The sequence below is a fragment of the Nicotiana tomentosiformis genome, chromosome 11, assembly GCF_000390325.3.
Source record: "Nicotiana tomentosiformis chromosome 11, ASM39032v3, whole genome shotgun sequence".
Taxonomy (NCBI): domain Eukaryota; kingdom Viridiplantae; phylum Streptophyta; class Magnoliopsida; order Solanales; family Solanaceae; genus Nicotiana; species Nicotiana tomentosiformis.
The window spans coordinates 118,359,163-118,384,794 of NC_090822.1; the positions used below are offsets into that span (position 1 = coordinate 118,359,163).

General features: G+C 35.3%; 1 protein-coding gene across 1 annotated transcript; it reads left to right on the forward strand.

Moving 5' to 3' along the window:
- Positions 1 to 880: 880 nt before the first annotated feature.
- On the forward strand, positions 881 to 24,217 carry LOC138902081 (uncharacterized; the record flags this gene model as incomplete). The annotated part of the gene is made up of 5 exons (XM_070189892.1): positions 881 to 1,106; positions 8,605 to 9,457; positions 9,870 to 9,990; positions 10,651 to 10,881; positions 23,915 to 24,217. Coding segments are annotated over 5 exons (1,734 nt in total), but the record flags the coding sequence as incomplete, so codon positions are not given.
- Between the last annotated feature and the right edge of the window lie 1,415 nt (positions 24,218 to 25,632).

Below are 25,632 nucleotides of genomic sequence, written 5' to 3' on the forward strand. Positions count from 1 at the left end.
CTCCTGTTGAACCAATCTATGGACCAGCTAGAAATCGTGCTGCATCTTTACACACAATTTCTACTAAAGTAGGTGATAAGCCAGTTGAAAGGGTTAAAATTAACCCCAAGACAAATATTGTTCAAGATAATGATAATATTCCTGATAAAGATATTTCTTCTGCGTCCGAGATGGACTTTGACCCCAATGATACTTAATGATTCTACACCAAATTAATTTTAGTCCAGGGTCACAGGCTAGAGGTTATATTCAAAAAGAATTTTTCACTGAAAAATGGAACCAGTTTAAAACTTGGTTTTTTGATACTTATAGTAAGGAAGATTTAAACAATATTTCTCAAGAGTTTTATGAAACTTGTGTTTTACATAATCAAATTATGTATTTTGTTCCCTGGTTTGTAACCACCTATTTAACACTTTTTATAAAAGTTTTAGAAATATCTTATAAAGACGGGAATGGCAATATTACTAAAGTCATTTACCCTCCTCAAGCGCCTTTTGTTTTACCTAATAATACAGGTATTACTTTTACTGCATTTCAAAAATTTATTGATGAAGATGTTGCTGCAGTCAGCATCACAGAAATTAATAAACTAATTTCTCAAAATAATTATTTGAGTTTATATGTTAAAGTTTTGGGTGAAAATATTACTTTTCTTAATAAGAAACTTGATGATTTAACAGTCTTAATTAAAGATATGAGTACTAAAAAGACTTTGACTGATATTGCCTCTTCTTCAGGAAGCAAATCAGAACCTCAAATTGTTGTTACTCATATTCAAAGACCCCCCGATATTCAGAATTTTAAATTTAAATTTTTTGGTGACTTAGAAGAACTTTTTGATAAAAAGTTATCCGGTTTGAATATCAAACCTATTGATTTATCAAATGATTTTGCTGATAAATTAGATTCTACTTTTGACTATAAAAAGGATGTTTTGTCAGAGTTTAATAAACTCAGAAGTTACCCCAAAAAGAATAGTAAGTTTGCAGATAGCAGATATGCTGATAAACCTAGAATGCAGACTTATTATTACAATCGTCCTACTCCTCAAGATGTTTTAATAGAGGAACGTGATTGGAATCAGACTAATACGTCTTACAGTGGTTCCGAAATTTACGAATGGAATCTTGATGGTTTGACTGATAGGCAGTTAACTATTCTAGTACATAGAATGCTTATGTATGCAACTATCTGTAAAAGTGTAAAAAATACAGATAGGAATATTTGCAGAATGATTGTTGCAGGTTTTACTGGCCAACTTATAAGGATAAAAAGATAAGTTATAAAAAGGCAAAATATAATTTAAACTTCCCAAAAATCTTTGTAACTGAGTTCTATCAGTAATAATATCGGGAAATTTTGAGGCAAAATCAATCGATCTTTGAATAGGAGTAATTTTTTCTTGACAAATATAATGTCCTAAGAATCGAATGTTAGTTTGGAATAAACTCATTTTTTGTTTTGAGATTACCAAACCATTTTGTATAACAATTCTTTTGAAAATATCTAAATGCTTAATATGCATTTCAAGTGTTTTGAAAAATACCAAAATGTCATCGATATAGACAATGACGAAGTCTAGATAGGGGTTGAAAATATCATTCATAATTTTTTGAAATTCTGAAGGGGCATTTTTCAAACCAAAAGGCATAACATTCCATTCATATTGCCCAAATGGAACATTAAAAGCAGTCCTATAAGTATGCTCTTTAAATATTTGAATCAGCCAATATCCAGATTTTAAATCAAATTTTGAAAATATATTGGCGTCATATAATCTAGACAATAAATCTTTTTTATTAGAAATAGGATACCTAACTCATTTCAAATATTTATTCAAGGGCTTATAATTAATGACCAATCTAGGAACACCACGTTCCTTTTCAGATGCGTTATTAACATAAAAAGCAGTACAAGACCAAGGAGATTTTGAGGGTTTTATCAATCCCTTTGATAGCAAACTATCAATCTCTTTTTTGCAAAATTCTACCAATTCTGCATTCATCTGACAAGGTCGAGATTTAGTAGGAATATCATCCTCAGTGAAATTATCTTCATAAGGAAGAGTGACAATATGCTTTTTTCGATTCCAAAAAGTACTAGGATGCTCAGCACAAATATCAATAGCAATCTGCTCGGAAATCAATTTGATTTTTTCCTGTACTTTAGTAGAATTTAAAGTATCAAATATATTCATACTAAACAATTCTAATTGTAAAGAATCAACATATTTTTGCTTAAGATGTATATTTTAACAGGCTCTGATACCATTTTAACAGGATCAAGTGGCGGGCGGTAATCCGCCATGCCTTCTCAATTAAATTAAAACAAAAATCACTGTTTGACCGGGAACTGGACTTGTTTCACACCTCACATCTGGCTTTTATATGCTTGGAAGGTTTCCACCAGTTAAAGATTTCTATTTTAACATATTTGAGAATTCTTAATCTAGCTAATTCAGTATCCTTATATTTAAAGACTGGCGGTAATCCGCACAATCAGTAAGGATATAAGAATTGAAATATACTTGAATTTTTATATATAGTTTAATGACTGTATGGAAGGTTAAAAACCTTTACTCAAGCAAGGGATCTGTCATAATATAATACATACTTTTATTGAGCCCATGTGTCTAGCAGTTCTAACCGTGAAAGAAGATGCCCTTTTAACTCCTTTATCGGGCTGAGGTTCACGGCTGGCTAGACGAAGCCACTAAGGCAAAGCCAATAAGAGCAGTGTTATATCAGACTGTACCAACCATCTTGACACCAAGTCAAAACTCTATATATAAAACTCATTTATATTTTAATAGATGCCGTCGCTTTCATGGTGTATATAGGAGAGAAGTTAGATACTCAACATAGATATGAAGTCTCTTAGCCGGACATCGTCACGGCCAGAGAGGAGAGACTAGAAGAAATACTAATTAATAAAGACAGAAGTATGTACCTTGTGGCCAAGAAGCAAGGCCCTGAAGATGAAGAACTGAAAACTTTTATTTACTTGTTCTTCTGTTACAATGAGCAAACTACTAAACTAACTCTTTACTTACAACTTAGAGAGAGAGAGAGAGAGAGAGAGAGAGAGTTCTAGAGAGAGTTCTAGAGAGAGAGAGTCTCGAGTTCTGCCTCTGAAGAATAAACGAATGAATTCTATAAATAGAAAAAGAAAAGGAATCTATGAACAGTAAAAAAATGGGTCCCATGGGTCCCTGTTACAGTGTTTCTACTGTTTGAAACAGTGTATCTACTGTTGAAACAGTGTATTTACTGTTGATGAACAGTGTATCTACTGTTTGAGTGGGGTCCGGCGGCTTCACTGTTGCTGTGGGTCCGGCGGCTTCACTGTTGCTGTGGGGTCCAGCTGTTTCACTGTGCTGGTCTTTTTTCCGCTTTTTTTATTTTGCGGATGAATTCTTCTGTATCACGTAATTCTTCTTCAGATAATATTCTTTCTGCTTCAATGGGCTGAGAATCTTCAGCAATATCATCGTTGCTTGTTTCACTTTGCATTGACGTATCTGACTTTTCATATTGATTAATGGAAGACAGTAAATTTCTTTTAACTTCTTCCAAGTAACTGTTAATCATTTCTGTTTTATCTCCTTCTTGAAAGGAGATTCTTCTGGCAATATGTCTTACCTAACTGTCATCAATTACCTCTTTCTGAGGTTTGCTGGAATATTCTTGGATTTTTATCTCGATTGAATCCAAGAGCTCTTGACCATATAAGGTCTTTGTTTTGGGATCTTTCTTCATTAACTTGTCCCAAAAATTATTGTAAAAAGTCCTGTATAAGCAGGGGACTTGTTCTTCAGTGAATCCGACTTCCGGATTCCATTTGTGTATCCAAGGAATAGAAAATTCCAGAAAGAAATATATTTGGTTAATTTTTCTGGGTAGCAGATATGATCTGCGTGATATAAATCGTTAATAAAAGGAGAAATTTTTATCCATTCTTTGTATAACATGAGGAATGGATCTGGTAAAATCTTTATTGTTAGACCGTGGTATGACCACCAGTTTAGAAACCAATTAGGAATAGTTGCTGCAAATATCTTTGCACATACTTTTATAAACCAAGTATGTTTGTGTCTATCATTATTGTAGTATAATACTTTATCAAAAGCTTGGATATAATCCCAATAGGTAAAGTTCATTTTATTTTTGTTAAGGCTTATCTGCCTTTCTTTCATTGTGGATATACCCCAGTCTTCAACAGATATAATCTGTTTAATTATAATCTTCGAGAAGTTATAAACGTTCTCGTCTGTGCTATATCCAGAAAAGTGCTGAAAATCTGCACTGCCAGTACTGGTTAGTATCGTTTCATAGTAGGAACGGGTTTTGTATGACTCACCCGGATAATATAACTCATTTATCAAATACCTTTGGAATATCTTCTGCGGTTCTTCTTTTCTCTGAATGTCAGAGTTTTCTAAGAGAAATATCATCTCTTTTTGAAAAAATTTCGTATGACTTGATATCATCATTGTCATCTTTAGTAATGGAAGCAAAAGTATCACTTTGCTTAACAGAAGTATCTTTCTATTTCTGAGCAGTCAAATATGCCTGCAAATGTGCGTATAACGGACTATCTTCTGGAATATCTTCCAGATGGATGGATGGTCCAATCGATGATTCTTCTCTGAGAGATATCCTCTCATTGACTAAACTCCTTCTTCCCATTTGTATAACTGGGGAGTTTGATGAGGATCTGTATGACGATCCTGAAGGTGATGACCTTCCTTTGTACTGTGGGGATGATCTTCCCCAACCTCTACCTCTTCCTCTACCCCAGGGGGGTTCCATCCTGTAAATATTCACGAGATAAGAAATATGGCAGAGAATTATCAATTCCCTTTTTATATTGTATTTCAAAATCAAAAGGGGCTAATTGAGCCTGCCATCTTGCAAATATCATTTTCGAGCCATCATGTTTAAAATCTTTGTTAAACATAAATTTAACAGATTGTGCGTCAGTTTTTATTAAAAACTTTTGATTGTATAAGTCATCTTGAAATTTTAAAACACATTTTACTATGGATAACATTTCATGTGCCACAGTAGCGTATTTTCTCTGGGCTTCAGACCATTTACCAGAGTAGAATCTAATCAGATATTCATGTTTATCAATGGGATTTATTTGTTTCAAAATCCCTCCGTAACCAATATTAGACGCATCAGTCTCTATAATTTTTTGCCATGTAGGATTAGCAAGGGTTAAGCAAGGTAAAGTTTTAACACGTTGCTTAATAGTTTTGACCAAAGCAGTATGACTATCAGTCCAAGGATTTTTATAATTCTTTTTTAGCCTATCATATAAGGGGGCTAAATCACGTGACAGATCTTTATAAAAAGGCGAAATATAATTTAAACTTCCCAAAAATCTTTGTAACTGAGTTCTATCAGTAATAATATCGGGAAATTTTGAGGCAAAATCAATCGATCTTTGAATAGGAGTAATTTTTCCTTGACAAATATAATGTCCTAAGAATCGAATATTAATTTGGAATAAACTCATTTTTTGTTTTGAGATTACCAAACCATTTTGTATAACAATTCTTTTGAAAATATCTAAATGCTTAATATGCATTTCAAGTATTTTGGAAAATACCAAAATGTCATCGATATAGACAATGACGAAGTCTAGATAGGGGTTGAAAATATCATTCATAATTTTTTGGAATTCTGAAGGGGCATTTTTCAAACCAAAAGGCATAACATTCCATTCATATTGCCCAAATGGAACATTAAAAGCAGTCCTATAAGTATGCTCTTTAAATATTTGAATCTGTCAATATCCAGATTTTAAATCAAATTTTGAAAATATATTGGCGTCATATAATCTAGACAATAAATCTTTTTTATTAGAAATAGGATACCTAACCCATTTCAAATATTTATTCAAGGGCTTATAATTAATGACCAATCTAGGAACACCACGTTCCTTTTCAGCTACGTTATTAACATAAAAAGCAGTACAAGACCAAGGAGATTTTGAAGGTTTTATCAATCCCTTTGATAGCAAACTATCAATATCTTTTTTGCAAAATTCTACCAATTCTGCATTCATCTGACAAGGTCGAGATTTAGTAGGAATATCATCCTCAGTGAAATTATCTTCATAAGGAAGAGTGACAATATGCTTTTTTCGATTCCAAAAAGCACTAGGATGCTCAGCACAAATATCAATAGCAATCTGCTCGAAAATCAATTTGATTTTTTTCTGTACTTTAGTAGAATTTAAAGTATCAAATATATTCATACTAAACAATTCTAATTGTAAAGAATCAACATGTTTTTGCTTCATATTAATTAAAGCATTAATATCTCTGGTTACTGGATCTGTAACAAAAGTATAACTTATTATTTTATCCTTATAAGTAGCAGTAAAACCTTTCGAGTCTATGCTAGTAAAAGGATAAACGGCGTTAATAAACGGTGTTCCAAGTATAATTGGAGGGTATAACTGATTTTTTACCAAGAAAAAAAAGTGAGGAATACAGACTTTATTCTGACAAATACCCGTATTAGGAAGTTTATACTTTATATCTAAAGCATGTCCGGATGCAGATCTAACCATATGAGTAGTTTTTTGAAAATATTTCGTAGGTACTAAACCTTCTTGAATGCAGCTAACATCTGCTCCACTATCAATCATAGCAATGTTTGTAATTGAAAAATTATTATCAATGAGAATAGTACATTTGATGTACCATTTATGAGCAGTAATAATTTGCATCATCCCTAAAAACATATCATGTTTAGGATTAAAACTAATAGGTTTTTCTTCAATATTATTTTCAAAAATACCTTTGTTTTTATCATTAGATTTCTCAGCTGGAGAATTGATTTTCTCAATCTGAGTAATCCTATGATCACAAATCATTTGATTTTGTTTAAGAGATTTGATTTCTCGTTTCAAGTTTTCAACTTCAATTTTTGAATCATCAAAAGAAGAATCTCTTGCTGGAGTTGCATTTTTGTTTAACAGACGGTTATTAACCTCCAGTAAAGAATAAGGCGGGAAATATTCAAATTCTTCTTCAAAAGGTTTTGCAAAACTAGAACTTGAAGTAGAACTTGAACTGGTAGCTAAATTACTAATTTTTTCACGAAGTTTTTCATCAGTAACTTCTTTTAAAAGTTCTATTACATTATCAGATGTAATAGTTTTCATGTTTAGATTTTCAAATTGTGATTGTAATTTATAAAGTTCATCATCACAAGTACATGTATCACCTTTACAAGTTGTACAAGTATTATCAACATTTTTATCACTATCAGATAAATCAAGTAAATCAATTTCAGTTTCGGATTCTGATTCAGAATAATAATCAGATTCCGATCCAGAAGTGTATAATAAACTATAAACCTTATCACGTAGTTCATCGTCTAGTCCTAAGGTTTTCAGCTTTTGAAGCTTACAATTCGGAGCTATATGGCCAAATTTACCACACTTATAACACTTAATGTCAGCAAGATCTCGCTTAGACCTATTTTTGGTAAATCTAGTAGACTTGCGATGTGCTTTCTTGGCTTCTCGTTCTTCTTTAGATCTATATCTAGATCTCTTTCTCCTATAAGGACTGTCTTGGTTGGGGTATCTATGATACTTATGTTTCTTCTTCTTATGAGTAGAAGTCTCGGGTAAACCGAACTGGGTACAAAAGTCTCCTAACTGGTTTCTTTCCTTAAGCTTATCCATCTTAAGCTGTCTGGACAATCTTAATTCATTGCACAAGTTTAACCCTTCCTGTGTGCAAATTCCTATCAATTTACCGTAGGTATAGTCTACGTAAGAAATTTCCCCGTAACTACCTCTTAAAACCTTTCTAACTCTTTCGGCAAATAAAGAGGGAAGGCCATCTATGAACTTAGCTTTCCAATGTTCAAGCTTATTTTCAGGTAGTTCCATCACTCTACTCATAAAGGTGTCTTTATACCACCTAAACTCACTTAAAATCTTACATCTAAGGCTATTAAGAAGGGTACGAACAGTCTCATTCTGGTTGGTAAATCTACCATTGAAGTGTTCTAATATAGTAAGAATAAGGGTATAAATGGCATCTTCTCTATTTGCCACTAGGGTCATGCCTAAGTTATCAAGTCCTTTGTCAATGGCTTTAGCGTTAATAACCATTACCCTTTCGTCGACAGACAAATAATTGTCCCACCAGCCACGAAGTTGGCCAGTAAAACCTGCAACAATCATTCTGCAAATATTCCTATCTGTATTCTTCACACTTTTACAGATAGTTGCATACATAAGCATTCTATGTACTAGAATAGTTAACTGCCTATCAGTCAAACCATCAAGATTCCATTCATAAATTTCGGAACCACTGTAAGACGTATTAGTCTGATTCCAATCACGTTCCTCTATTAAAACATCTTGAGGAGTAGGACGATTGTAATAATAAGTCTGCATTCTAGGTTTATCAGCATATCTGCTATCTGCAAACTTACTATTCTTTTTGGGGTAACTTCTGAGTTTATTAAACTCTGACAAAATATCCTTTTTATAGTCAAAAGTAGAATCTAATTTATCAGCTAGACTATTCGTTTGTTAGGAATATTTGCAGAATGATTGTTGCAGGTTTTACTGGCCAACTTCGTGGCTGGTGGGACAATTATTTGTTTGTCGACGAAAGGGCAATGGTTATTAACGCTAAAGCCATTGACGAAGGACTTGATAACTTAGGCATGGCCCTAGTAGCAAATAGAGAAGATGCCGTTTATACCCTTATTCTTACTATATTAGAACACTTCAATGGTAGATTTACCAACCAGAATGAGACTGTTCGTACCCTCCTTAATAGCCTTAGATGTAAGACTTTAAGTGAGTTTAGGTGGTATAAAGACACCTTTATGAGTAGAGTGATGGAACTACCTGAAAATAAGCTTGAACATTGGAAAGCTAAGTTCATAGATGGCCTTCCCTCTTTATTTGCCGAAAGAGTTAGAAAGGTTTTAAGAGGTAGTTATGGGGAAATTCCTTACGTAGACTATACCTACGATAAATTGATAGGAATTTTCACACAGGAAGGGTTAAACCTGTGCAATGAATTAAGATTGTCCAGACAGCTTAAGATGGATAAGCTTAAGGAAATAAACCAGTTAGGAGACTTTTGTACCCAGTTCGGTTTACCCGAGACTTCTACTCATAAGAAGAAGAAACATAAGTATCATAGATACCCCAACCAAGACAGTCCTTATAGGAGAAAGAGATCTAGATATAGATCTAAAGAAGAACGAGAAGCCAAGAAAGCACATCGCAAGTCTACTAGATTTACCAAAAATAGGTCTAAGCGAGATCTTGCTGACATTAAGTGTTATAAGTGTGGTAAATTTGGCCATATAGCTCCGAATTGTAAGCTTCAAAAACTGAAAACCTTAGGACTAGACGATGAACTACGTGATAAGGTTTATAGTTTATTATACACTTCTGGATCGGAATCTGATTATTATTCTAAATCAGAATCCGAAGCTGAAATTGATTTACTTGATTTATCTGATAGTGATAAAAAATGTTGATAATACTTGTACAACTTGTAAAGGTGATACATGTACTTGTGATGATGAATTTTATAAATTACAATCACAATTTGAAAATCTAAACATGAAAACTATTACATCTGATAATGTAATAGAACTTTTAAAAGAAGTTACTGATGAAAAATTTCGTGAAAAAATTATTAATTTAGCTACCAGTTCAAGTTCTACTTCAAGTTCTAGTTTTGCAAAACCTTTTGAAAAAGAATTTGAATATTCCCCGCCTTATTCTTTACTGGAGGTTAATAACCGTCTGTTAAACAAAAATGCAACTCCAGCAAGAGATTCTTCTTTTGATGATTTAAAAATTAAAGTTGAAAACTTGAAACGAGAAATCAAATCTCTTAAACAAAATCAAATAATTTGTGATCATAGGATTACTCAGATTGAGAAAATCAATTCTCCAGCTGAGAAATCTAATGATAAAAACAAAGGTATTTTTGAAAATGATATTGAAAAAAAACCTATTAGTTTTAATCCTAAACATGATATGTTTTTAGGGATGATGCAAATTATTACTGCTCATAAATAGTACATCAAATGTACTATTCTCATTGATAATAATTTTTCAATTACAAACATTGCTATGATTGATAGTGGAGCAGATGTTAGCTGCATTCAAGAAGGTTTAGTACCTACGAAATATTTTTAAAAAATTACTCACATGGTTAGATCTGCATCCGGACATGCTTTAGATATAAAGTATAAACTTCCTAATACGGGTATTTGTCAGAATAAAGTCTGTATTCCTCACTTTTTTTTCTTGGTAAAAAATCAGTTATACCCTCCAATTATACTTGAAACACCGTTTATTAACGCCGTTTATCCTTTTACTAGCATAGACTCGAAAGGTTTTACTGCTACTTATAAGGATAAAAAGATAAGTTATACTTTTGTTACAGATCCAGTAACCAGAGATATTAATGCTTTAATTAATATGAAGCAAAAACATGTTGATTCTTTATAATTAGAATTGTTTAGTATGAATATATTTGATACTTTAAATTCTACTAAAGTACAGGGAAAAATCAAATTGATTTCCGAGCAGATTGCTATTGATATTTGTGCTGAGCATCCTAGTGCTTTTTGGAATCGAAAAAAGCATATTGTCACTCTTCCTTATGAAGATAATTTCACTGAGGATGATATTCCTACTAAATCTCGACCTTATCAGATGAATGCAGAATTGGTAGAATTTTACAAAAAAGATATTGATAGTTTGCTATCAAAGGGATTAATAAAACCCTCAAAATCTCCTTGGTCTTGTACTGCTTTTTATGTTAATAACGCAGCTGAAAAGGAACGTGGTGTTTCTAGATTGGTCATTAATTATAAGCCCTTGAATAAATATTTGAAATGGGTTAGGTATCCTATTCCTAATAAAAAAGATTTATTGTCTAGATTATATGACGCCAATATATTTTCAAAATTTGATTTAAAATCTGGATATTGGCAGATTCAAATATTTAAAGAGCATACTTATAGGACTGCTTTTAATGTTCCATTTGGGCAATATGAATGGAATGTTATGCCTTTTGGTTTGAAAAATGCCCCTTTAAAATTCCAAAAAATTATGAATGATATTTTCAACCCCTATCTAGACTTCGTCATTGTCTATATCGATGATATTTTGGTATTTTTCAAAATACTTGAAATGCATATTAAGCATTTAGATATTTTCAAAAGAATTGTTATACAAAATGGTTTGGTAATCTCAAAACAAAAAATGAGTTTATTCCAAACTAACATTCGATTCTTAGGACATTATATTTGTCAAGGAAAAATTACTCCTATTCAAAGATCGATTGATTTTGCCTCAAAATTTCCCGATATTATTACTGATAGAACTCAGTTACAAAGATTTTTGGGAAGTTTAAATTATATTTCGCCTTTTTATAAAGATCTGTCACGTGATTTAGCCCCCTTATCTGATAGGCTAAAAAAGAATTATAAAAATCCTTGGACTGATAGTCACACTGCTTTGGTCAAAACTATTAAGCAACGTGTTAAAACTTTACCTTGCTTAACCCTTGCTAATCCTACATGACAAAAAATTATAGAGACTGATGCGTCTAATATTGGTTACGGAGGGATTTTGAAACAAATAAATCCCATTGATAAACATGAATATCTGATTAGATTCTACTCTGGTAAATGGTATGAAGCCCAGAGAAAATACGCTACTGTGGCACATAAAATAGTATCAGAGCCTAGGTACTTTCATGGTATATATAAGATAGATATGAAATATTCGACATAGATATGTTTCTGAAATATGGATTTATATACTATATATACATCTTAAGATATACTATATATACACACACACTATACTATATATACATAGTATATAAGTCATATTCGATAGTATACATCTTAAGATATACTATATATACATAAAAAGATATATATATATATATATATATATATATAGACACACACACACACACTATACTATATATACATCTTACATATACACACACTATACTATATATACATAGTATATAAGTCATATTCGATAGTATACATCTTAAGATATATATAATATATATAGTAAGATGTATATATAGAATAGTATAGTACAGTATATATACTATACTATAATATATATACATCTTACTACATATAAGCTATATTCGATTTATATACTATATATACATCTTAAGATATATATATATATATACACACACACTATACTATATATACATCTTATATATACACACACTATACTATATATACATAGTATATAAGTCATATTCGATATTATACATCTTAAGATATATATAATATATATAGTAAGATTTATATATATTATAGTATAGTATATATATATATATATATATATATATATATATATATATACTATACTATAATATATATACATCTTACTATATATAAGCTATATTCGATTTATATATATATATCTTAAGATATACTATATATACATGTATATCTACTATATATATATATATATATATATATATATATATTATAAACTATACTATAATATATATACATCTTACTATATATAAGCTATATTCGATTTATATATATATATCTTAAGATATACTATATATACATGTATATCTACTATATATATATATATATCTAGTATATCTAGTATACTATGTATATATAGTATATCTTAAGATGTATATATAGTATAGTATAGTATATATAGTATATCTTAAGATGTATATATATCTTAAGATGTATATATAGTATAGTATATATAGTATATCTTAAGATGTATATATAGTATATCGAATATAGTTTATATATCTTAAGTTGTATATATAGTATATATATACTATACTATACTATACTATAGTATATAAGCCGTATTCGATAGTATATATATAGGCTTATATATATATGTATATCGAATATAGCTTATATATCTTATGAGATGTATATATAGTATAGACTATATATATATATATATATATATATATATATCAAATATAGCTTATATATCTTAAGTTGTATATATAGTATATTATATAATATATTATATACTATATATATATACACACATATATATATATATATATATACTATACTAAACTATACTATATTATACTATATGTATAGCTTAAGATATATAAAAAGACAAAAATATTGTAAAGAGATATTCAAATCAATGCGTTATATTTTTATTATAGCATTAAAAATCATGGCAATATCTTTATAGTTGAAAATAGGGAAAAAGTGTAATTATAAAAAGTTTGGGATTAAAACAAAGTTGGGGGTTAAATGGCTATAAAAAAAATTAATTTTTTTTTGGTAAAAATAGCCGTTGGGCCCGCTAGGCCCGCTAAGGGACCGGGCCGGTTCCGGACCCAAACATAGGACCGGCCCACGAGACCGGACCAGGCCCGCTAAAACAGGACCAAACGGTCCTGGCCTGTTTAGCCGTTTGACCCGTTTGGCCCGCGGTCCCGGGCCTGGACCGGCCCACTTGCCAGCCTTACTCACGACACCTACGAACCTAGTGCTCTGATACCAACTTGTCACGACCCAATTTTCACTCCTTCTGACATCGTGACGGCACCTAGTCTCTACAACTAGGTAAGCCTAACACTTTGCGGAATAATAAAATAAAAATAAAAATTTAACCAACTATTCAAAAATTCACAACAATCCCCAAAAATTCGGAACATCGTGAAATCACAAACTATAAAAAGAAAAGTCTAGTGTCTCTATACATCAGAATCTATCAAGGAAGATACAGAAAATAATGGACATGAGAAAGAGAAGAAGGGGACTCTGAGGTCTGCGGACGCGGCAGATATACCTTGAAGTCTCCAAAGTTGTCCCGGCTCACTAATAGTACAGCTGATAAGGTGCACCTAGATCTGCACTTGAAAAATATGTGCAGAGAGTAGCATGAGTACACCGTAATGGTACCCCAGTAAGTGCCAAGCCTAACCTCAGTCAAGTAGTGACGAGGTCAGGTCAAGGCCCTACCGGAGTAAATATAATAAATTAAACAGTAAAAGATATGTGTAAAATTTACGGTAACACAGTTAAAGAAATTCTAAAAAAATTTAACAGTTAAAGGATCCCTCGGCTCAAAATAAGGTAAACACACTGGGGAATCTCCCGAAATACGTCCGTAGTCCCAAATGAATATGCAGTACATGGGGATCTCCCAGAATACGTCTGTAGTCCCAAAGTAAATATGCAGTGCTGGGGGATCTCCAAGAATACGTCCGTAGTCCCAAAGTAAATATGCAGTGCTGGGGGATCTCCCGGAATACGTCTGTATTCCCAATTTAAATATGCAATGCAAGATAAAATGACAGGTATGGCCTCGAAGTACACAGTTTACACTAATCACAGATAAGGAAAATAGGGATTTAACTAAGCATGGCGCACAAAATGTCAATTAAGCAGTTAAAACACGTAAGTATGCTTTTCTACTCTAAACTAAACAATTAAACATATTAGTGCAATTCAATAAGAGAAACCATTTATGATTTAAAAAGGATAAACATGATTATTTTTGCAATAACAGCCCGTGTACGTACTCGTCACCTCATGTACACGGTGCCCACGCACCAATAATATCGAAATAGCCTAAGGGGAAAGTCCCTAACACAAGGTTAGGCAAGCCACTTACCTCGAACCAAGCTCAATAAATCGGTCACAATACCTTTTCCATGAATATCTGGCTCCGAATGGCCCAAATCTAGCTAAAATCAATTACATATCGTAAATACAACCATAATAGACTCATCTAATTAATAAAATCAATATTTTAACAAAAATTCTGAAATTAACTCAAAAATCGCCTGTGGGGGCCACATCTTGGAATCAGGTAAAAATCGCAAAATACGAACACCCATTCACTCACGAGTTTACTCGTACCAAAATTGCTCAAATCCGATACCAAAATCTCGATCAAAACCCCAAAATTCAGCCTAAGAACTTTTCTCAATTGTTTACTCCAAATCCGAAATTTAACGATGAATTCAAGCATAGATTAGTGGAATATAACCATAAAGGAGTTAAAAATTGTTACCCAATCGATATCTCTGAAAATCCCTCAATCCCTCGTCCAAAATCCGAGCTCCCAACTTAAGTTTTTGATAAAAATGGCATAACCCCCATTTTTGGAACTTTAATACTGCCCGGACGCGTCCTTCTTCGCGAACGCGGCCACAACCTCGCGTTCGCGAAGTACAATTTACATCGGTCCAAAAATCATCCATCGCGAACGCGATGCACATGTCGCGAACCCGAAGACCGCTCACCTTGACCCTTCGGGAACGCGGGATCTCCATCGCGAAAGCGAAGCACGAAATCTCGCCTGCCTCCAGTTCTTCTTTGCGAACGCGAGGACCATGTCGTGAACGCGTAGCTTCGAGGTTCCACACCTTCGCGAATGAGAGAGAAACATCGCGGATGCGAAGAGTAATTCATCTGCCCCTCCCAGATACCTTACGCGAACGCGAGGACTCCTTCGCGAACGCGATGAAGAAAATGCTTGCAACATAACACCAGAAATCTACTATCTTTCAAAGTCCAAAAGTGATCTGTTAAGCACCCGAAACTCACCCGAGGCCCCCGGGAGCTCGACCAAACATACCAACCAATCCTAAAACAACATACGAACTTAGTTGAGCTCTCAAATCACATCAAACAATGCTAAAATCACAAATCACCCTCCACTTCAAACTTAAAGAACTTAAAACGTCAAAATTCTACAACTGATGCCGAAACTTATCAAATCACGTCCGATTGACCTCAAATTTTGCGTACAATTCATAATCAACATTGCAGAGCTACTCCAACTTCCGGAATCGGAAAATAACCTCGATATCAAAAATTCCACTACCGGCCAAAAATTTCAAAAATTTGACTTTCGCCATTTTCAAGCTTAAATGAGCTACGGACATCCAAAACACAATCTGGACACGCCCCTAAAACCAAATTCACCTAACAGAACTAACGGAATCGGCAAAATTCTATTCCAGAGTCGTCTTCACACAGTTCCGACTACGGTCCAAATTCTAAGGCTTAAGCTCTAATTTAGGAACTAAGTGTCCCAAAACACTCCAAAACTCAAAACCAATCATCCCGGTAAGTCACAATAGTAAAAATAGATATGGGGAAAATAGTTAATAGGGGCTCGGGGCTCTAACTCTCAAAATAACCGGCCGGGTCGTTACATAAATGGTGGCATTAAATGATCCTATTTCGATCATTCTCCCTTTGGCTTTTTACTAGTCAAAGTTAATTAAGCCTGTTATGTCAGCCGAGTTAACCTGGTAAAACCCGGGCAGGTACTACCCGTCATGGTGGGAGAGGTCGCTCGGGCTAATGGAGAATTGGGAGGGGATATAAGAATTAACTTAATTAGTTGTCTACTCGAGCGCTTGAACTTAAAACAGTCGATGATGTATGTCACGACCAGAAATTCCCACCTTCGGACCGTGATGGCACCTAACATTTCATTTGCTAGGAAAGCCAACGTTAGAATAATATTAACTAATTTTTAAATAATTTTTAAATTATTAATAATCAAAGAAACAAATGCGGAAGTAAAGTTTGAAATATAGTGAATAATCCATAAATACAACGGTGTCTAAATACCATCCTAGAATTGGTGTCACAAGTGCACGAGCTTCTAGAATAAATACAAATAAAGGTTTGAATAAAATAAAGCTGTCTGGAAATAAACACACAGCTAAAGTAAAATAGACGGGGACTTCAGAACTGCGGACGCCATTCAGTTATACCTCAAATCTCCTCTGGTATCTGAAATCCGAGAAAGTCTATGGTACGCCGCTGGGACCAACTCCAAAATCTGTACAAGAAGTGCAAAGTGTAGTATCAGTACAACCGACCCCATGTACTGGTAAGTGTTGAGCCTAACCTCGACGAAGTAGTGACGAGGCTAAGGCGGGTCACTTACATTAACCTGTACGCAATATTAGTAACAATAACAATAATAGAAATAATTCAGGTAACTCATTTATAATAATTGAAGCCAATTCAACAGTCATAACCAATTATCATTTCCATCAATTCTGTTGCAGCGTGCAATCCGCTCTCACAATATATTCATATTCAATTCTGTTGCAGCGTACAACCCGCTCTCACAATATATTCACATTCAGTTCTGTTGTGGCGTGCAACCTGCTCCTCCAATATATTCATTTTAATCAAGTCTGTCATATATTTATTTCAATCAAGTATATATAGACTTTTTAATAAGTCTGTTGTGGTGTGCAATCTGATCCCCCAATATTGACTTTTAATAAGTCTATTGCAGCGTGCAACCCGATCCTCCAATATAGACTTTTTAATAAGTTTGTTGCGGTATGCAACCCGATCCTCCAATACTGACTTTTAATAAGTCTGTTGCGGCGTGCAACCCGATCCTCCAATATGGACTTTTTAATAAGTCTATTGCGACGTGCAACCCGATTCTCCAATATTGACTTTTAATAAGTCTGTTGCGGCATGCAACCCGATCCTCCAATATATCCATTTACCAATTCTTATAGAAAAAATTTCCCCAATAAAGGCAACAATTGATATAAAATTATAAGACAACAAGCATACAATAATTATGATTTAATCATGAAACAAACAATGACAAATACAAATTATTATGGAAATCAGGGAGAAAATAGGCAGTTTAATATTTAATATGCTAAATGTCAAATAACAATTAAAAGACATAATTCAAATAGCATGTGACAATTAATGCAGAAATTCAAGAATTAATATTTGACAAAGAGTAGGAGAGAAACAATTATTATAATAATTAATTTGTGATTTTAAACAATTTATGATTTTTCAAGTAAGCAGGCAAACAATTAATTTGATGACGCATAGACACTCGTCACCTCGCCTATATGTTGTTCACATGCATTTCACATAACAAATAATTTAAGGGTTCTATTCCCTCAAGTCAAGGTTAACCACGACACTTACCTCGCATTACAAATTCCAATCAATTACTCAACCACAACTTTTCCTTTTAAATTTGACTCTAAAAGCTTCAAATCTATTCACAAACAATTCGATATATTCAATACTAATCATAGGAATTAATTCCATGTGAATTTATAAATTTTTCAGATAAAAATTCGAAATTCATTTAAATATTCGGTAGTAGGACCCATGTATCAAATTCCGAAAAAACTTACAAAATCTGAACACCCATTCCGAGAAGAGTCCCAACATATAAAAATTATCCCATTCCGATGTCAAATGGACCCTCAAATCTTAAATTTTGGTTTTGAGAAGATTTTATAAAAATCTGATTTTTCTTCCATAAATTCACGGATTCATGATATAAATGAGTATAAAATCATGAAATATAATCAATATAGGATAAGGAACACCTACCCCAATATTTTTCCGTGAAAATCGCCCAAAATTCGCCTTACCCGAGCTCAAAAATGGAAAAGAGTTGGAAATGGGTCGCAACCCCATTTCCAGAACTTAAGTTCTGTTTTTGGGATGTTTACCCTTCGCGAACGCGGTTAGTGCCTAGTGTTCGCGAAGCACAAATTTGTGTTGTCCAATTTTACTCTTCGCGAACGCTAAGCTTGCCTAGCTCGGCCCTCGCGAACGCGAGATACCCTTTGCGAACACGAAGACAATTATCCTGGCCAGCCTCTTTCCCTTCGCGAACGCGGTCACTCTGTCGTGAACGCGAAGCACAAAACGTGCCAGTCCCAATTTGCTCTTCGCGTTCGCGAGAGTACCTTCGCGAACGCGAAGAAGAACACACCAGAAGCCTGAAGTCTGCAGAAAACCAGATTTTCTAAGTTCGAAATCATTCTGTAGCCCATCCGAAACTCACCCGACCCCTCGGGGTTCCAAACCAAACTTGCACACAAGTCCTAAAACATCATACGAACTTGCTCGCGTGATTAAATCGCCAAACTAACACCAAGAACTACGAATCGGATACCAAATCAAAGGAAATTTTCAAGAAAAGTTTAAAACTTATATTTTTACAACCGGACGTCCGAATCACGTCAAATCAACTCTGTTTCTCACCAATTTCGGCAGACAAGTCATAAATATTATAGTGGACCTATACCGGGCTCCGGAACCAAAGTACAGGTCCGAGGTCAATAAATCCAACATCAGTAATTTCTTAGAAATCATTAAGCTTTCAAGCTTTTAATTTTTTTTAAAATTAAAATTCCATATCTCGAGCTAGGGACCTCGGAATTCGATTCCGGGCATATGCCCAAGTCCCAAATCACGATACGAACCTACCGAAATTGTCAAAACACTGATTCGGGTCCGTTTGCTTAAAATGTTGACTAAAGTCAACTCAGTTAAGCTTTTAAAGCTCTATTTCATATTTTAATCCATTTTTTACATAAAAACTTTTCGGAAAATTGCACAGACTGCGCACGCAAGTCGAGGAGGGTAAAAATGAGATTTTTAAGGCTTAAGAGCGCAGATTCGAGTTTTAAAATATAAGATGACCTTTTGGGTCATCACATTCTCCACCTCTAAAACAATCGTTCGTCCTCGAACGGACATAGAAAAGTACCTGGGCTGGTGAAAAGGTGGGGATATCTACTCCGCATATCCGACTCGGACTCCCAAGTAGCCACCTCAATAGGCTGACCTCTCCACTGCACTCGAACTGAAGGGTAACTCTTTGATCTCAACTGGCGAACTTGTCGGGCTAGAATTTCTACCAGCTCCTCCTCGTAAGTCAAATCTTTGTCCAATTGGACTGAGCTGAAATCTAACACATGGGACGGATTACCATGATATTTTTCAGAGCATAGACACATGGAACACCGGATGAACCGCTGATAAACTAGGTGGTAATGCAAGCTTGTAGGCTTCTTCACCCACCCTTTCAAGAATTTTAAAGGGTCTGATATACCTAGGGCTCAACTTGCCCTTCTTTCCGAACCTCATTACACCTTTCATAGGTGAAACTCGGAGCAATATTCTTTCTCCAACCATGAATGCACTATCACGCACTTTACAGTCGGCATAACTCTTTTGCCTAGACTGAGCTGTGCGATGTTGATCCTGAATAATCTTGACCTTATCCAAGGCATCCTGTACCAAATCGGTACCCAACAACCGAGCCTCTCCCGGTTCAAACTAACCAACTGGCGATCGGCATCGCCTTCCGTATAATGCCTCATATGGAGCCATCTGAATGCTCGACTGGTAGTTATTATTATAAGCAAACTCCGCAAGTAGCAAGAAATGATCCCAATACCCCCCAAAGTCTATAACACAAGCACGGAGCATATCTTCCAATATCTGAATTGTGCGCTCTAACTGTCCGTCTGTCTGTGGATGAAATGTTGTACTCAACTCCACTCGTGTGCCTAACTCACGTTGTACATCCCTCCATAAATGTGAGGTAAAATGCATACCTCGATCGGAAATAATAAACACGGGTACACCGTGAAGGCGGACAATCTCACGAATATAAATTTTAGCTAACCTCTCTGAAGAATAGATAACTGCCACTGGAATGAAATGCGCTGACTTGGTCAACCTGTCCACAATGACCCAAACTGCGTCAAATTTTCTCTGAGTCCGTGGGAGCCCAACAACAAAATCCATAGTGATACGCTCTCACTTCCACTCAGGAATTTCTAACTTCTGAATCAAACCACCAGGTCTCTGATGCTCGTACTTAACTTGCTGACAATTCAGACACCGAGCTACATATGCAACTATATCCTTCTTCATTCTCCTCCACCAATAATGTTGCCATAAATCTTGATACATTTTAGTGGCACATGGATGAATAGAATACCTGGAACTGTGTGCCTCTTCAAGAATTAATTCACGAAGCCCATCCACATTAGGCACACAGATACGGCCCTGCATTCGCAGAACTCCATCTTCCCCTACAGTAACCTATTTGGCATCGCCGTGCCGCACTGTGTCCTTAAGGACAAGTAAATGTGGATCATCATACTGCTTCTCTCTGATGCGCTCATATAAAAAAGACCGAGCGGCTGTGCAAGCTAGAACTCGACTGGGTTCTGAAACATCTAACCTCATGAACTGATTAGCCAAAGTCTGAACATCTGCAGCTAATGGCCTCTCACCAACCGGAATATACGCAAGACTGCCCATATTCACATCCTTTCTACTCAAAGCATCGGCCACCACATCGGCCTTTCCGGGGTGATACAAAATGGTGATATCATAGTCTTTCAACAATTCCAACCATCTTCTCTGCCTCAAATTAAGATCCTTTTGTTTGAATAGATACTGAAGGCTACGATAATCAGTAAATACATCATACGAGACACCGTAGAGGTAATGCCTCCAAATCTTCAGCGCATGAACAATGGCTGCCAATTCTAAGTCATGAACAGGATAATTCTTCTCGTGAACCTTCAACTGCCATGACGCATATGCAATTACCTTACCATCTTATATTTATATTGCACCAAGCCCAATGTGAGATGCGTCACAATATACCATATACGATCCTGAACCTGTGGGTAATACCAACACTGGCGTCGTAGTCAAAGCGGTCTTGAGCCTTTGAAAGATCAACTCACACTCATCTGACCATCTGAATGGGACACCCTTTTGGGTTAGTCTGGTGTATGGGCTTTCTATAGATGAAAACCCTTCCACGAGCCGGCGATAATAACCTGCTATACCCAGGAAACTCCGGATCTCTGTAACTGAAGTAGGTCTAGGCCAATTCTAAACAGCCTCTACCTTCTTAGGATCCACCTTTATGCCTTCTACCGACACAACATACCCCCAAAAGGCAACTAAGTCTAACCCATATTCACATCCTTTCTACTCAAAGCATCGGCCACCACATTGGGGTCTAACCAAAATTCACATTTTGAAAACTTAGCATATAAGTGATTATTCTTCAAAGTATGAATCACACTCCATAGATGTTGCTCATGCTCCTCTCGACTGCTGGAGTAAATCAAGATATCATCGATGAATACAACCACAAAAGAATCAGAAAAGGGCTTGAACACCCGATTCATCAAATCCACAAATGTTGCTGGGGCATTTGTCAACCCAAATGACATCACTAGGAATTTTTAATGCCCATACCGAGTTTGAAAAGTTGTCTTGGGGACATCAGATGCCCTAATCTTCAACTGATGGTAACCAGACCTCAAATCAATCTTCAAAAATACCTTCGCACCTTGAAACTGATCAAATAAGTCATCAATTCTTGGCAACGGATATTTGTTTTTGATAGTGGCCTTGTTCAACTGCTGATAATCTATACACATCTGCACAGAGCCATCTTTCTTCTTTACAAGTAATACTGGTACACCCTAGGGTGAGACACTGGGTCTAATGAATCCCTGATCAAGCAAGTCTTGCAATTGCTCTTTCAATTCTTTCAACTCCGGCGGGGCCATACAGTATGGTGGAATAGAAATGGACTGAGTGCCTAGATCCAAATCAATACAGAAGTCAATATCTCTGTCGGGTGGCATCCCCAACAAATCTGCAGGAAATACTTCTGGAAATTCACGAACAACTAGTACTGAGTCCATAGAAGGAACATCCGCACTGGGATCGCGAATATAAGCCAAATAGGCTAGACATCCTTTCTCTACCATACGCCGAGCTTTCATATAAGAAATAACCCTGATGGCAGAATGACTAGGAATTCCTTTCCACTCTAACCGATGTAACCTCGGCATGGCTAGGGTTACTGTCTTGGCATGACAATCCAATATAGCATGATAAGGTGACAACAAATCCATACCCAAGATGACATCAAAATCTACCATATCAAGAAGTAGAAGATCCACACTACTCTCAAGATTACCAATAGTAACCACACACGAACGATAGATATGATCTACTACAACAGAGTCTCCCACCGATGTAGATACACACACAGAAGCACTCAGAGAATCACAAGGCACAACCAAATATGAAGCAAAATAGGAGGACACATAGGAATAAGTAGATCCTGGATCAAATAGAACTGAAACATCTCTATGGCAAACTGGAATAATACATGTGATCACAGTATCAGATGACTCGGCCTCAGGCCTAGCTGGAAAAGCATAAAATCGGGGATGGGCCCCACCACTCTGAACTGCGTCCCTGGGACGGCCTCTAACTGGTTGACCTCCACCTCTAATGGTCTGACCTCCACCTCTAATGGCCTGTCATCCACCTCTAGCTGACTGACCCCTACCTCTAGCTGGCTGAGCAGGCGGTGAAGCAACCGGTGCTGGTATAATGGCACGAGAATCTTGCCGAGATCTGTTACTTGCCAATCTAGGGCAATACCTCCTGATGTGACCAATGTTCCCACACTCATAACACCCATCCTGATGATGTGGCTGCTGAAGCTGAAGCTGAAGTTAACCCAAATGGGCCGGATAACCGTTGTAGTAACTTTGGAGTGGTGATGCACTGATAGGAGCTGAATATGCACTGAATGTTGGCTGCCCATAGTAAGGCATAATAGGATCGTGACTCTATGAAGCACCGGGAGATACATGGAGTGCTGAATGAAATGGTATGAGAGGATGAAACCTACAAAAGATGAGGCTAGGAAAAGGGAGGGGGTCTGGTCAGCTTCAAGAAAAGGACTTATAATGACATGTGGGTTCTGTGGTACAACAGGCCACAACAAAAGAAAATGCCTTTTGGTAATAGTTTTTTTCATATATTTTCTTACCTGACAACAAATTTTAATTTATAAACACCATTTAATGAACAACTCTTACAGGCTAATGGTGAAGGAACCTCCCGAACAGTATAAGATGTGCCCTTAACGGCACCACAAGACAGTCAAATTTCAGAATTTTTCTTTCATGCCTACTCCTGGAGTGAGTCAATGTGATGAACCTTCAAACATAGCTCAAATGAAGGTGTCTGTTGCACCTTCAACAATAGTTGATGATGAATATGAGGGTGAAGATGAAAATGAAGATGAAGATGAAGAGCCGAATGTGATGCCTAAGGTAATATCTGAAGCTAAGACTAGGCTTGAACAAAGAAAGTTGCATCAAGAACCTATTGGTACTAGGAAGATTGGCTTCAAAGAAAATGTAGATGGTGTTAATGTGCCTACTAATCTGCCTTATTCACCAAAGAAGCTCACTTGGAGAGGCAAATCAGCTATGTCCGCAATTCAGTTGGTAGCAGAAAAGGGAAAAAAATTAGAAAACTAAAGACTAAAAAGGACAAGCATTAGAGTAGTTTGTGTAGTTAAATGATTTTTGTGTAATTTGACTGTTATGTACTGATTAATTCAGACCTTGTTTTTTGTTGTTTAAGTGGTGAATTAGTTGTGTAATGACTGTTTTGGTTATTACAATCATTATTGTGTAATGACTGAAAAGTGTAATGACTGTTATGTGTAGTCATTTCTAGTAAAATATTGAAAATGTTAAGTGTAATGACTTAAGTTCAGTGTAATGGCTGTAAAGTTCAAATATTGAAACTGTTAAGTGTAATTCTGGTAAACTACAGTGTAATGGGTATCATTGCTAGTATTTTCTTGCTAGTAGGTTACAAAATGTCGCATGCATTGTAACAACCACCCCAACAAGCATAAGGGTTATTTGCACTAACATTATGCATTTATTTTCCTACTACAATCAACACCATCAAAAGGGTAACAAAAACACGTATTCTCTCCATTGCCACTTTTGTGTTGTTTGAATTTGTTTATTGCAAATTGTGAACCATTCTATTAGACCGACATAATAAACTAACAGAAATCTTAACAAACAAAATAAACCAACAGTCCTTACATACTTAACAACATCAGTTTCCTCTCATCAACTTATGTAGATTTTTTACATTTGACAATCAAAACAACCAATCTAAACAATTAAAATATACGTATTTCCTTCATTTATCAACCAAAACAAACTAGTTTAAACAACTAATATCAGCAGATTTTCATCATTAATACAAACCAGACCATCATTTTGCCATCAACGCAAAAATACGCAGATATGTTGGAACTTTTCATCATCAACACAAAACATTAAAGGCCACCAACTTCAATACATCATTGTGCCAGCTACAAAAATAACAAAAATAGCCCATGACCATATCGCAAGTCTTTTCCATCGCTTCAATTTCTGCTCCAAGTTTGAAACTTTCTCTTCTAAGGATACGTTATTCAAATCTGCAGCTTTACTCCCAACCATATCATCCACTGTCTTTCTCAGCTTGTTCATTTCGAGACGAAAGACATTCAACGAATTTCTTTGCTTATGGATAAATATTGACACATGAGGTAGAAGTTCTTCGTCGTGCCATTCCCAATATCGACAACCATTAGTATCATAACGATAATATTTGTAGAATCTACGACCACCATTCAAAGGTGTCGTAGCAGTAAATTGGTTGGCAATCAATCCACAATAACATGTACGGTTCTTACTTTGGTCACGGGATGAAGCAGAAGAAGATTAAGACATTTTGAAGCTAAAACAAGATGAAGAAGATGTAAGAACTCTGATTTTCAGATTTGGGAGAGGGAAGAACAAAAAGAACCTTAATTTTCAGAGAGGGGAGTATCAGTTGTATGAATTTCGGAAGAAGCAGAAGAAGATTCAGTCATTTTGAAGCT